The sequence below is a fragment of the Trachypithecus francoisi genome, unplaced genomic scaffold, assembly GCF_009764315.1.
Source record: "Trachypithecus francoisi isolate TF-2019V2 unplaced genomic scaffold, Tfra_2.0 Lachesis_group3, whole genome shotgun sequence".
NCBI classification, from domain to species: domain Eukaryota; kingdom Metazoa; phylum Chordata; class Mammalia; order Primates; family Cercopithecidae; genus Trachypithecus; species Trachypithecus francoisi.
This window is the reverse complement of record NW_022681468.1, coordinates 117,507,063-117,520,737: the sequence shown is the minus strand read 5'-3', so window position 1 is coordinate 117,520,737 and position 13,675 is coordinate 117,507,063. Positions and strand designations below refer to the sequence as shown.

General features: G+C 44.6%; 1 protein-coding gene across 3 annotated transcripts in view; it reads left to right on the top strand.

Moving 5' to 3' along the window:
* THSD4 (thrombospondin type 1 domain containing 4) overlaps window positions 1-13,675 on the top strand; it is a 702,948-nt gene that overhangs the window by 636,056 nt on the left and 53,217 nt on the right. For all 3 annotated transcript variants that reach the window (XM_033189536.1, XM_033189537.1, XM_033189538.1), the window contains 2 exons: window positions 6,775-6,950; window positions 9,368-9,464. In XM_033189536.1, coding sequence (XP_033045427.1) covers window positions 6,775-6,950; window positions 9,368-9,464 — 273 coding nt within the window. The remainder of the gene's footprint in view (window positions 1-6,774; window positions 6,951-9,367; window positions 9,465-13,675) is intronic.

The following is a 13,675-nucleotide window of genomic DNA, read 5'->3' as shown; positions in this document are numbered from 1 at the left end:
AAATGTCCATCTGTGACAGACTGGATTAAGAAAATGTGGCACATATACACCATAGAATACTATGCAGCCATAAAAAAGGATGAGTTTGCGTCCTTTGTAGGGACATGGATGCAGCTGGAAACCATCATTCTTAGCAAACTATCACAAGAACAGAAAACCAAACACCGCATGTTCTCACTCATAGGTGGGAACTGAACAATGAGATCACTTGGACTCGGGAAGGGGAACATCACACACCGGGGCTTATCATGGGGAGGGGGGAGGAGGGAGGGATTGCATTGGGAGTTATACCTGATATAAATGATGAATTGATGGGTGCTGATGAGTTGATGGGTGCAGCACACCAACATGGCACAAGTATACATATGTAACAAACCTGCACGTTATGCACATGTACCCTAGAACTTAGAGTATAATAAAAAAAAAAAAAATTACAAAAACAAAGACTGGGCATGGTGGCTCACCCCTGTGCCTGTAATCCCAGCACTTTGGGAGGCCGAGGCAGGCAGATCACAAGGTCAAGAGATCGAGATCATCCTGGCCAACATGGTAAAACCCTGTTTCTACTAAAACTACAAAAATTAGCTGGGCGTGGTGGCGCCTATAGTCCAGCTACTCGGGATGCTGCGACAGGAGAATCGCTTGAACCCGGGAGGCAGAGGTTGCAGTGAGCCGAGATTGCGCCACTGCACTCCAGCCTGGTGACAGAGTGAGATTCTGTCTAAAAAAAAAAAAATTAGCTGGGTGTGGTGGCACACGCCTGTAATCCCAGCTACTCAAGGGGCTGAGGCAGGAGAATTGTTTAAACCCAGGAGAATCGTGCCACTGCACTCCAACCTGAGTAACAGAGTGAGACTCTGTCTCAAAAAAAACCTAAATACATAAAAGATTATGGGATTAAAGTATATGATAATCAGGGCTTGCATATATAAGCTCTTGTTACCTGAATCTTGGAGAATGGCATTGTTGGTACCCACAGTTTAAGCTAAAAATATTTGCCCAGCACCAAAACTGGAATAAGGGGCCAGGCATGATGGTTCACACCTGTAATCCCAGCACTTGAGGAGGTCAAGGCAGGAGGATTCCTTGAGCCCAGGAGTTCGAGGTTACAGTGAGCTGTAATGGTGCCACTGCACTCCAGCCTGGTGACAGACTGAGACCCTGTCTCAAAAAAAAAAAAAAAAAAAAAGGAATAAAACCCAAATGTCAAATGAAAGTGAAGGTATCTTTATATTGACATAGCTATGAGGTTGCCCTTCAAAAAGACTTTGTTAAAGCTTGACCTTCGGTGAACACAGCCTCTAGGAAAAGCCCGGAGCCACCTGCACCCTTTTGTGAGGTAGTTCTGGATGCCATTCCTAGCCCTGGAACTGCTTGCAGGCATATAAATTGTAGCCGCAGCTGTTTTTGATATGGAAGGCCAGATGGGGGCTAGTTTTTGAGCTGTTTCAGAAGCCAATTCATGGACCTATGGAATCAGGACCACATTTGCTAATAATCTGTTGTGGCATTTTAAAAATTATTTGCTATTGTATGATTCAAGATTAACCCAAACCTTTAGAGGGAATGGGTGAGTAAAAGTATAGATGGTAAAAAAGATTCAAGGTCTCAATTTTTAATCTCATAGGGAGGTCCTTGCAGATTCCTCCTGTGCAGTCTTTCAAATGGTTCTTTAATGGACTTTTTAGTTACCAGATGATAACCTCTTCTACGATATTCCCATTAAAAGCAATAAAATCGTAGCCAGAACCTACCTCAATTCTGCATTTTTGATACTGTGAATGGGATTGTAAGAAGAAGCTATAAAAAAGAGAAAATACCTTTCACAAGTATTTCTGCTTGTACCATGTCCGTCATATTGATTCAAAATGTTTAAACTTTAAAGAAGGTAATACATGCGTATGGTAAAACAAATTGTAAATGGCAGTAAAAGGCATCAAATGAGAAATAAATGTCTCGCTTCTCATCTCCCATCCCAACATAAAGCCCAGTTCCTGTCCTAAATGTTACTAGTTTTATGACTAACCTTCTCTAAACATTTGATGTATATATCTTACATCTATTCTTTTATTTAAAAGTGTGCACCAACAGGATTGTACCTAACACACTGTTCTGAATTTTTGTTTCTTTCACAAATGTATCATGGAATTCTTTCCAAACCCACACACACAGACCTAGCTCATTCTTTTTTGAGTCACTTGGTGTTCCATTGTGTAGATAGCCAGTGTTACAACCATCTTAAGCAATGTTCTATGGATGAACATTTAGGTGAGGTTTTTTTCTCTCTATTTTAAAAAAATCGGCAGATAATATCCTTGTTACAAACATTTTTGTATACTTACAGAAGTCTATCTCTCAAGTAGTTTCCTAGAAGTAGAGATTTGGGGTCAGGGTGTATGGGCATTTAAAGTTTTAGCCGTGTAATCAAATTGCCCTCCAACATGGTTGAGTCTGTTTACATTCCCACCAGCAATGCCATGGATATTTGCTTGCTTACCCTCCTGGCAATACTTGCAATATTAAACGTTTGCTAATTTGGATGGTCAGGATGATCCCACTGTGGCTTTGATTTTCATTTCTTGAATTATAAGTAAGGCAAAGCATCTTTTCATTTGTTTATGGAGTACTTGCACTTGGTTTTCTGTGAATTGTCTATTTATTATTCTTTGCTTTTCTGTTGTGCTATTTGCCCTTGTCTGCTGTGTAAACATTCAGTTCCTACTATGTGGCAACCACTGTGCTAGACTCTTAAACTGTAATGGTGATGAAATCTTTTGGAGCTGGCAGTGTATTAGGAGACAAACATTGATCAAATAATTCTCTCAGTAAGTGTATGGACAAACTGAATTAAACTGAATTAAATGCCTTGAAAGAAAGGTTCTTGCAGCTCTTAGACCATGGCAGGGAAGAGAAGGGCCTGGACTGGGGGTGGGAGAAGACTGCCCTGGAAAAATGGACATCTAAAGAATGAATAGGGCCAGGCGCAGTAGCTTACACCTGTAATCCCAGCACTTTGGGAGGCCAAGGCAGGAGGATTGCTTGAGCTTAGGAATTCAAGACCCAGCCTGGGCAACATGGTGAAACCCCCATCTCTACAAAACATACAAAAATTAGCCGACTCTGTTGGTGTGCACCTGTGGGAAGCTGAGGCAGGAGCATTGCTTGAGCCTGGGAGGAGGAGGTTGCAGTGAACAGTAAGCCATGATCGTCCCACTGCACTCCAGCCTGGGAGGCAGGAGTGAAACCTTGTCTTAAAAAAAAAAAGAGAGAGAGAGAGAGAGAGAAAAGAAGAAGGAGGAGGAGGAGGAGGAGGAGGAGGAGGAGGAGGAAGAAGAAGAAGAAGAAGAAGAAGAAGAAGAAGAAGAAGAAGAAGAAGAAGAAGAAGAAGAAGAAGAAGAATGAATGAATAGGACTTGGAGTTGAGGGAGGAGCATTTCTGGAAGAAGGGACAGCACTGTGGAGGGAAGATGATGTTGTAGGTGGGCTAAAAGAAGGCCCAGGAGCAGAGCACAGAGAGAAGAACAGTGATGCAAGATGAGGCTGGGCTGCAGCATATGGGGGAGGAGGCCTCTATAGTGGGATATATATATATTTATTTATTTTTTTTTTTTTTATTTTTTTTTTTTTGAGACAGAGTCTTGCTCTGTCGGCCAGGTTGGAGTGCAGTGGCTTGATCTCAGCTCACTGCAAGCTCCGCCTCCCAGGTTCATTCTCCTGCCTCAGCCTCCCAAGTAGCTGGGACTACAGGCACCCACCACCATGCCCGGCTAATTTTTTGTATTTTTAGTAGAGACGGAGTTTCCCCGTCTTAGCCAGGATGGTCTCGATTTCCTGACCTTGTGATCCGCCTGCCTTGGCCTCCCAAAATGCTGGGATTTTGAGCCATCGTTGGTGATCTAATCTACATTCTGAAAACATTCTAGCTGAACAGAAGAGAAACAGGAAGATTAGAAGATATTTTATTAGTCCAGATGAGATCTCATGGTAGCCTGACCCTGGATCATGGCAGTGGACATGAAGAGAGGTGGAGGTGGTTAAATAAGATTTGATAATGGGTTAGATTTCGGGGGATAGGAAGAGAGGAGGTATCCAGGATGATTCCTGGGTTTGTGATTACATGGATGGTGGTACCATTTACTGAGATAAGAAACACTGAGGCTGGAGTTGGCTGGGTTCAGCCTTAGACAAGACGTCTGACTGAAGCTGGCAAGGAGGTAATTACATATGAAATTCTAAGGGCAGAGGCAAAGTTTGGCCTGTCGACATAAATTTGTGAGTCATTCATATACGGTAGTTGAAATCATGGTCCTAGGAAACTGCTCATTAAAGGAATACAGTACCTGAAGCAGGTCTGCTCATTCCTTAAGAAATTCTGATATTTAATAGCCAGGCAGAGAAAGATGAGACAGAAAAGAAAACAGAAATGAGCAGCCTGAGAGCAGGAGGAAAGCAAGGGGAGTGTGGTGTCCCAGAAGCCAGGGGAAGAGTTTCAGATAGGATGGAATAGTGCTAAGTGCTGCCACGACATCTGAAAAGAAGAGGCCTGGGAAACACCCATTGGATGTAGCCACGTGGGGGTCTTGGTGACACTAATTTTAAATTTCCTCAATGGAATGATAGGGGCAGGAGCCAGATTGGAGATTGTTAAGGAATTAGTGGGAAGTGAGAAAATGGTAGATATTGTATGGACCACTGCTGGGCTCCCCCTGTAGACTCCACACTGGGCTGGCTGGTGCCATGGATGCAGGGAGGGCAAAGCTGCAGATGTTTCACTACTGAGTTACAAGATCAATTCAGCTTATTGAGTGGCAAAAAAGGGTCAAGGGTAGAAAATGAGGAAGAATAGATTTGGGGCTAGTCTTTATGAAGAACCACACTTCTTCAAAAGTGATCCGGCTGGGCACAGTGGCTCACACCTGTAATCCCAGCACTTTGGGAGGCTGAGGCGGGCAGATCATCTGAGGTCAGGAGTTCAAGACCGGCCTGACCAACATGGTGAAATCCCGTCTCTACTAAAATATAAAAATTAGCAGAGCGTGGTGGTGGGTGCCTGTAATCTTAGCTACTCGGGAGGCTGAGGCAGGAGAATCACTTGAACCTGGGAGGTGGAGGTTGCAGTGAGCCGAGATCGCACCATTGCACTCCAGCCTGGGCAACAAGAGTGAAACTCCATCTCAAAAAACAAAGGACCTTCTCTAAACCAGTCCTCCATTGGCTTGTGGGTTTCCAGGTGCCAAGGATAGCTGAAAAAGTTCTATTTCCAGATGCCACCCTTTCTTCTCCTGTGAACTCCAACACCTTGTTCCTTGCCCCCTTCTCCTTTCATACCACCTTCGTGAGTACAGACTCGAAATCACAGGTCTGACCCCGATGGGCCTCATGAACTTGAACAAGTTCCCTCCCATCTCTGAGCCACTCTAAAAAATGGGGATTATAACATCTGCTCTTCAATGTTGTGATGATTAAATTTGACAGTGCATGTGGGGTATCTAACACTACCCACAGCCTCAGATGCTCAGGAAGTCAGAAAGGTCATAGAAATGAATGAAGCTGACCAGGTAAGGAGAAAATCATGTGACCCTCTTGGCTTTAGCTTTGCCACTTGTACTAGACATGTAAGTAGAGAGAATTATAAGAAAAATTCTGGGCCAGGTACAGTGACTAACACCTGTAATCCCAGCACTTTGGGAGGCTGAGGCAGGCGGATCGCTTGAGCTCAGGAGTTTGAGACCAGCCTGGGCAACATGGCAAAACCCCATCTCTTAAAAAAAAATTAATAATAATAATAATATATATATATCACACATCTCATATATATATATATATAACAAACACACACACACACACACACACAGATTAGCCAGGTGTGTTGCGTGCCTGTAGTCCCAGCTACTCAGAAGGCTGAAGCAGGAGGATTCCTTGAGCCCAGGAGGTTGAGGCTGCACTGAGCCAGGATGACACCACCGCACTCCAGCCTGTGTGATAGAGCAAGACCCTGTCTCAAAAAAAAGGTGGGGTGGGGGGGAGAAAAAATCGGATAAGAAAAAGAACAATGGAAGTATGATAAATGATATAAATCACCCATATTCACAAATAAAGGAGTAATAAACTAAGACTTAGCCTCAGTGTTGGGGGGCAACAGGGAGGGGTGAGGACTGGGGCAAATCAGAGCATATAGGGCCCATCAGAGAGGAGCAGCCATCCTGGGCTCCAGCCGATTACTGCAATGAGGGAGTGTGAAGCCAATGTTAACATGTCTTCCTGGTTTATAAGAGAAGCCAGAACTCTAAATTTTTTATGTAAAATATTTCAGTTCTTAAATTGGGCTCAGTTATTTTTTTTAATAACACCAGAGAAGCCAAACTAAACCCATCTATGGGCCAAAATCAGCTCGTGGGCTGCCAATGTGCAACCTCTCACCTAGATAATGGTATATAATAGAAATCCGTTTCCCTTCCCCCCTTTTTTCTCTTCCTCCTCTTTCTCCTTTCCCTCCCAGCTTCCACATCCTTTTCACCTAAGCAGCCCCCACCCTGCATTTCTATACTAAGTCCAAGTGATAGAAGGGATTAGAGTGGGTTGAAGAAGTGATGAAGCCCAAGGCAATGTCATCTAGATGCCTAATGGTGCCCCAGGGCCTGGATCACTGCCTGGCACATAGTGGATCCTAACAAAAACCTTGATGAATGAAGAAGCCAGAAACTAGGGGAGTCAGTTCTGTTTGTTGTGCACACCCTGGGCTTACCCGAAGAACTGCCTCATTTTTCTCAACAGCCTTGCGAAGTCGTTCTGGACGCTCCATCATCAATGGGAACTGGGCAATTGATCGACCAGGAAAATACGAGGGCGGAGGGACCATGTTCACCTACAAGCGTCCAAATGAGATTTCGAGCACTGCTGGAGAGTCCTTTTTGGCCGAAGGTCCCACCAATGAGATCTTGGATGTCTACGTGAGTTTGGATGTTTCTGGACTGTTCTTTGGATTTTGAATCTTGTCACTTCAAAGGAACATACTCTGAACAAATAAGCAACAAATCATTGCCCATATTCAGTAAAAACCCTTTGAACAGAGCCTGTTGGAGGCACCCCTTAAATGCTTGGCATTTATCTTTGCCTTTACTTGTGAATGAGCCTAGCTCATAGAAACCTCCAGCTCCCCCAGATGCTTATTACCTTCAGAGTTTATTGACCCAGTAAAACCAACTTTACTTGTTGAACCAAATCAGAGGCAAAACATGCCCTTTATTCCATGAGCATTGGATCTCCTCCAGGCACTTTCCTTATAATGCTAATTTGGCATGTTTTCTTTTTATGGCAAAAGAAAGCAAGAACCTAAAGGAAGGCAGGACCGCTCCCAGCTCCCAGCCCTGTTCAAACTCTGAGAGCAAATGAAGAAAGGAGAGCTCCAGAGCCCTCCAGATGAAACAATAAAGCTCAGAGTCACAGTAGAGAGGTTTACTAGAAGCTCCCTGCTTCATAGAAGACAAAACCTTCATTTATTTTATGTGAAACTGAAATATTAAATTGCTCAAGAGTTTTAAATGGTCTTTATGTTTAAGGAAACCACTAGAATCCAGTCTTCTTAAAAGATCAGGAAATAAAGGGTGATAAGAAATAAAAACTTGAAATAACATTTGGATAAAAAGAATGAGATCACCCATGAGTATACACATTCTTTCTGTCCCCAAAGCTAAGCTGATTAACATATTTGCTGTGTCAGAATTTTAGAAATATTATTAATTGCATTGTCATCACTTCTCCACCTACACAGGGTTCTATGTCCTTTCCTCTTGGGCCTAGTGGATTTGAAATTACAAAGGAAGTCTTGTTGTAGATTTTGAATTTTTTTTTTTAGACTGTCCAGTTGGTTGGTTGACTGTGAATCCATTTCAAATGGCATCAGAGGTAAAAATTCAGGTTGTTAAAGGCCTACCGTGGGTGGTCTAGGAATGGAAGCCAACAGCAATTTCATAAACGGGACAAGGTTTTGCACTGGCAGAATGCTCAGGCAGAAGAGGCACCGGAGAGGGAGGGAGGATTTCCAGCTGCAGACCGAGAGGAAGATTGTGTGAAAAGGGAGTAAGGGGATGAGGGATACACAGCAGGAACCTGAGGTCACACAACTGTGTCCCTCGGGATTCAGTGCCCACCGCCATGTTTCTGCAACGCCGATGGTTTGATATTGGTTCTTGGGTAGGAGAATCCCAGGGGTTCTCAGGTCTGCCTTCCTGTGGGTGACTTATAAAATGAAGACCCATTTCGTCAGTAGGGAGTGGGTAAGAGGAAGTGGGTAAGGGAGTGGTAAACAGGAAGAACAGACACAGGACCCACTATGCAGGAGAGACTCAGAGATGCTTCTAGCTGGAAAGGATCTTTGAGAGCGACATGATTCTAACTTCTTCCTTTCCCAAGGAGGAAATCAAAAACTGCGGGGCAAAGGGGCTTGCTCTAGGTTACACAGCTGGTCAGCAAGAGAGCTGCTTTGTAAAGCAGCGGAGACAGAGACATCAAACCTGACCGTGGCTCCTTGCACAGCTCATATTTACACTGTGGGTTCTCATTCTGCTGCTCGGTTTAGCCCACCACCCTGCTTCCCCTCAGGAAAGCCATGGGCAGCAAGGACTGTGTGCTCAAAATCCGATAAGGAGGGACGTTTTCTATTGGGCCATGCTCATTTAATAAGTTTTCAGCCCAGTTAATGTTCAGCTGCTGACTTCCACAGCCCTATGTAGATTCCTGCTTGCTGTCCTATTTTTGTCATCATTCCTAAGAGGTATGACCCAGCAAGATTTGGGTCCCTTCTACCTGCTTTCATGACCCCATTTCTTTGTGTTTCTGAGACTTTCTGTGAATGAGAGGGACAGACCTGGGGGCCAGCCTCACCAGCCAGGTCAAGAACTTTGAAGGAACCTGAAGGATCCCGGGGTGACTCTGTCCAGAAGGTCTGCTGCTTATTTGCATGACTTTATCGCGCCACCTAGTGTTAAAACAGGTCTCCTGCAATGTACATGTATTTATCTGTGTTGGACGTTTCGAGAGCGCTGAGCAAAATCTAAGGACAGAAAGGTTCTGCTACCATTGTTCCATCTTCTCCTTTGGAGTTTAGAAAATCTTGACTCTTAGGTTGCTTTTCTTCTGATTTGCTCAGCCTAAGTTCTTCATTCTTCAAAAGTAAATGATAAAAAGCCATCTGGAAATAACTTCGTTTAATCTGCCACAGGTTCACTGATGTTACTAGATGCGTTACTAGAGTGAACCAATCCAGTCATTTATCAGTAGTTCTGCAAATGCCACTGAAACCCAAGCCAGCAGGAGAAGGGGTGTGAGTACGTGCCAAGTGCAGTAACACTGATTTTTGTGTCAGCAGATGATACACCAGCAGCCAAACCCAGGCGTGCACTACGAGTACGTGATCATGGGGACCAACGCCATCAGCCCCCAGGTGCCACCCCACAGGAGACCAGGTAGAATCCCTTGTCTTGTGGCCAGGGACTCTGGTCATTTCCTTGTAAGCCTTCTCTCTCTCTCAATTCTTGTGCATCCAACACAGAGAAAATCCAGGGACGCATATTTCAAAGCCAAGGGGCCTTGACATTGGAGCAGTCTGCACCATTTGTCTGAGCCCTGAAACTGTTTCATTTACTCGATTCAAAAATGGCATGAGCATCCTGGGTCTGCCCTGCCAGTTCAACATTTGAAATGCTTTATACTAGTTTCCAGGCCAGGCAAGGGGGCTCATGCCTGTAATCCTAGCACTGTGGGATCTAGCAGATGGACCACTTGGACCCGGGGGTTCGAGACCAGCCTGGTTTTGTAGAAACCCCTGTCTCTACAAAAAAAAATACAGAAATGAGCCAGACGTGGTGGTGTGTGCCTACCATCCCAGCTACTCAGGAGGCTGAGGTGGGAGAATCATCTGAGCCCAAGGAGGTTGGGGCTGCAGCAAGCTGTGATCGCACCACTGCACTCCAGCCTGGACGACAGAGTGAGACCCTATCTCAAAATTAAGAAAAAACAATTCACATTTACTCTCTTAAAGTTCTGGAGGTTAGAAGTATGAAATGGGTTTCACTTGGACAAAATGAAGGTGTCATCAGGGCCACTCTCTCTCCGGAGGCTCTAGGAGAGAACCCACTTCCTTGCCTTTTCCAACTTCTAGGAGCCATTTGCCTTCCTTGGTTTCACCTTCAAAGCCATCAGGGTGGCGCTTTCAGATCTCTCTCTGACCCTGGCCTCATCACATCTCCTCTCTGACTCTCATCTTCCTCTCTCTTTCCTTTATAAGGACGCTTGAGATTATACTGGGCCCACCCAAGTCATCCAGGATAATCTCTCCTTCTCAAAATCTATAATTTAGTCTCACCTGCAAAGTCCCTTTTTGTTATGTAAGGTAGTATGTTCACAGATTCCAGGGATTGGGATGTGGACATCTTTAGGGGGCCATTATCTGTCTACTGTATGCCTTTTCTCTTGCTTCCCCTTTTGTTTCTGTTAATAATACTTTGACCTATAAGACAAGAATAATGAGTTCACACCTAACAATCCATGTTGAGTCTTCCTGGTGGGCTCTGCTTATGGACAGAGCGGGCAGCTTTCTCTCGGCTGGCACTGGGCATGGGACTGCTCTCTGAGTCTGCAGACATTTCTCTACCAGAGGATGATGGAGCCCACCACCCAAATGCAGACAGTCTTTTCCTTCCTTAAAATAGGAAGGTCTGCGGAAGTATTCATGGTAATTATACCTCACACACACTGAGTCCTTGCTGTGTGCAAGGGCTTAGAAACTGCTGTGCTGAGCACTTTGCATAGATTAGTTCTTTGAATTCTCATGACAGAGGTAGGTACTTGGAGGGAAGTACTATTATTAGCCTTATTTTAAGAGTAAGGAAATGGAAGCTTAGGTAGAATAAGTTGATAACTGTCCTGGTCCCACACCTGGGCAGTGACCTGAGGAGGGCCCGTGTGACCATACTTTGTGCTTGTTATATGGCTGAGACGTTACTTGGTCCAATCCCTATCCTAGAAGAAAATAAAGGTACAGATGCCAAACCTGCCACATCCCTTCCCTGAACTTTGGATGGGATAACCAGGTTATCTGATTGCTACAGACCGGGGAGGACAACAGCCGGTGTGTCCCCAGCACATGGGGTGGGTGTGTTGTCCAAACTCCAAGTCAGCAAAGTGTGCAACAGAAAATTTTTATGTCATGTCCAGAAGCAATCCACAGTTTGAGAAACCAAGTTTGGATAAGATTTCTGGGGTCTGGTTTGCTGGTTTACAGGGATAAGATTGCTGGTTTACAGGGATAACCAGACAGACTATTTGAGATCTATCAGGATGATGATGATTTCTGTCAGACCTGATGGGTCTCAGCTCATGAATAGCATGGGGGTTCTGGGATCAGCTCCGTGGGACAGGGAAGGTCTAGAGGGGTCACCTGTAAAAAGTTAGTAAGCAGGGGCATTGTGACCAGGCTTCCTCTTCCATGTCACTGGAGTCCAGAGGCAGAGTTGGAATCTAGCTCTACACCTTCTTGCTGTGTACCCTCAGGTGAGTCAGCAACCTCTCTGATTCCCAGTGTACAAAATAGAAGAAAAACCCTACAAGGTGGTTTTTGGCACAGGAGAGGACATGGTAAGAGACTGAATAAATTTGTTGTCCATCCTCGCGTAGAGCCCAGAACAAGGCACTGAAAAGACTTTTTAAATTTTTTTGTCCAACAACATCTTGGACAGTTCTCATTTATATCAACATACCAGATTCTGATTTTGTTGGTCATATTTGCATGTCATATTTGAAACCATGAAGCATAATAGCCAACTAAGTAAGAAAGCCCTGGCAAAAAGCTGAGAGGCCTGGTGTGGTGGATCACGCCTGTGATCCCAGCACTTTGGGAAGCCGAGGTGGGCAGATTGCTTGAGCCCAGGAGTTCAAGACCAGCCTGGACGTATGGCGAAACCCCATCTCTGCTGAAAGTACACAAAGTAGCTGGATGTAGTGGCACTCACCTGTAATCCCAGGTACTCAAGAGACTGAGACACAAGAATCACTTGAACCTGGGAGACACAGGGTACAGTGAGCCTTCTGCACTCCAGCCTGGGTGACAAAGTGAGACTGTCTCAAAAAAAAAAAAAGTGCTGAGAAAGCCCTAATTATTGTCAGTTTTGTTGCTGTTATTGCTGAAATGGGGTCTTGCGATGTTGCCCTGGCTGATCTTCAACTGCTGGGCTCAAGCAATCCTCCCACCTCAGCCTCCCAAAATGTTGGGATTACAGGCATGAGCCACCTCACCCACCTGCCTTGTAGTTGTTGTTTTTTTTTTTTTTTTTTTTTTTTTTTGAGATGGAGTCTCACTCTGTCACCCAGGCTGGAGTGCAGTGGCTCGATCTCAGCTCACTACAAGCTCTGCCTCCTGGGTTTACACCATTCTCCTGCCTCAGCCTCCCAAGTAGCTGGGACTACAGGCGCCCACCAACACCCCCGGCTATTTTGTATTTTTAGTAGAAACGGGGTTTCACTGTGTTATCCAGGACAGTCTTGATCTCCTGACCTTGTGATCCACCCACCTCGGCCTCCGAAAGTGCTGGGATTACAGGTGTGAGCCACTGCGCCCGGCCACCCCCTTGTAGTTTTAACTGTGTTCTACAGTAACCCTAGAATTTGCCTCCTTATTTTGTATTAAAATGATACACACTTGAACAATATTCAGTCAAAATAGAAATATATACAGTCAAAAGCAACTGCCACATAATTGCCAAAACTTGGAAGCCACCAAGAAGTCCTTCAATAGGTGGATAGGTAAAAACTAATGGAATATTATTTAGGGCTAAAAATAAATGAGCCATCATCACGTCACAAAGAGACATGGAGAAACCTTCCATGCATATTACTAAATGAAAGAGGCCAATCTGAAAAGACTACCTATTGTTTGATTCCAACTATATGACATTCTAGAAAAGTTAAAACTATGGAGACAGCAAAAAGATCAGTGGTTGCCAGTGGCTGGGAGGACAGAGGGATAGACAGGTGGAACACAGAGGATTTCAGGGCAGTGACTCTACTCTGTGTGATACTACACTGGCGGATGCCTGTCACTGTGCTCTTGTCCAGACCCACAGAGTGTGCACCCCCAGGTGTGAACCCTTGTATGGACTGTGAACTCTAAACGATAATGACGTGGCCATGTAGGGTCATCAGTCACACATGTACCACTCTTATGTGGGATGATGGTAGTTAGGGACCCTGTGCCTGTGTGGTGGGAGGAGGTGTATGGGAACTCTGTTCTTTCTACTCACTTTTGCTGTGAACCTAAAACTGTTCTAAAAAAATAGTCTATTAAAAAAAAAAAAATCAACAGCTCCCAACCCCATGCCCTTCCCAGAGGGAGTCTAACCCTTTGGTGGGATTTTGCCTAGCCCTTTTCTATGCATACACAAACATGTTTCCAGTCATTGGAATCATCATCTACAATCTCAGAAGTGCAAGGAACATTGCATATTATTATTTTCCATTAGTCAATTTAAATCTGACCTCAACTTCACCCTTCTTTGAAACCAGTAGATAATTCAATCGCAGTCTGCTTGGGGGTTACACACACACACACACACACACACACACACATTCTCACTCCAGATATAAGGAAAGATCTAGAGTCTTAGACAAGCCAAAGTATTGG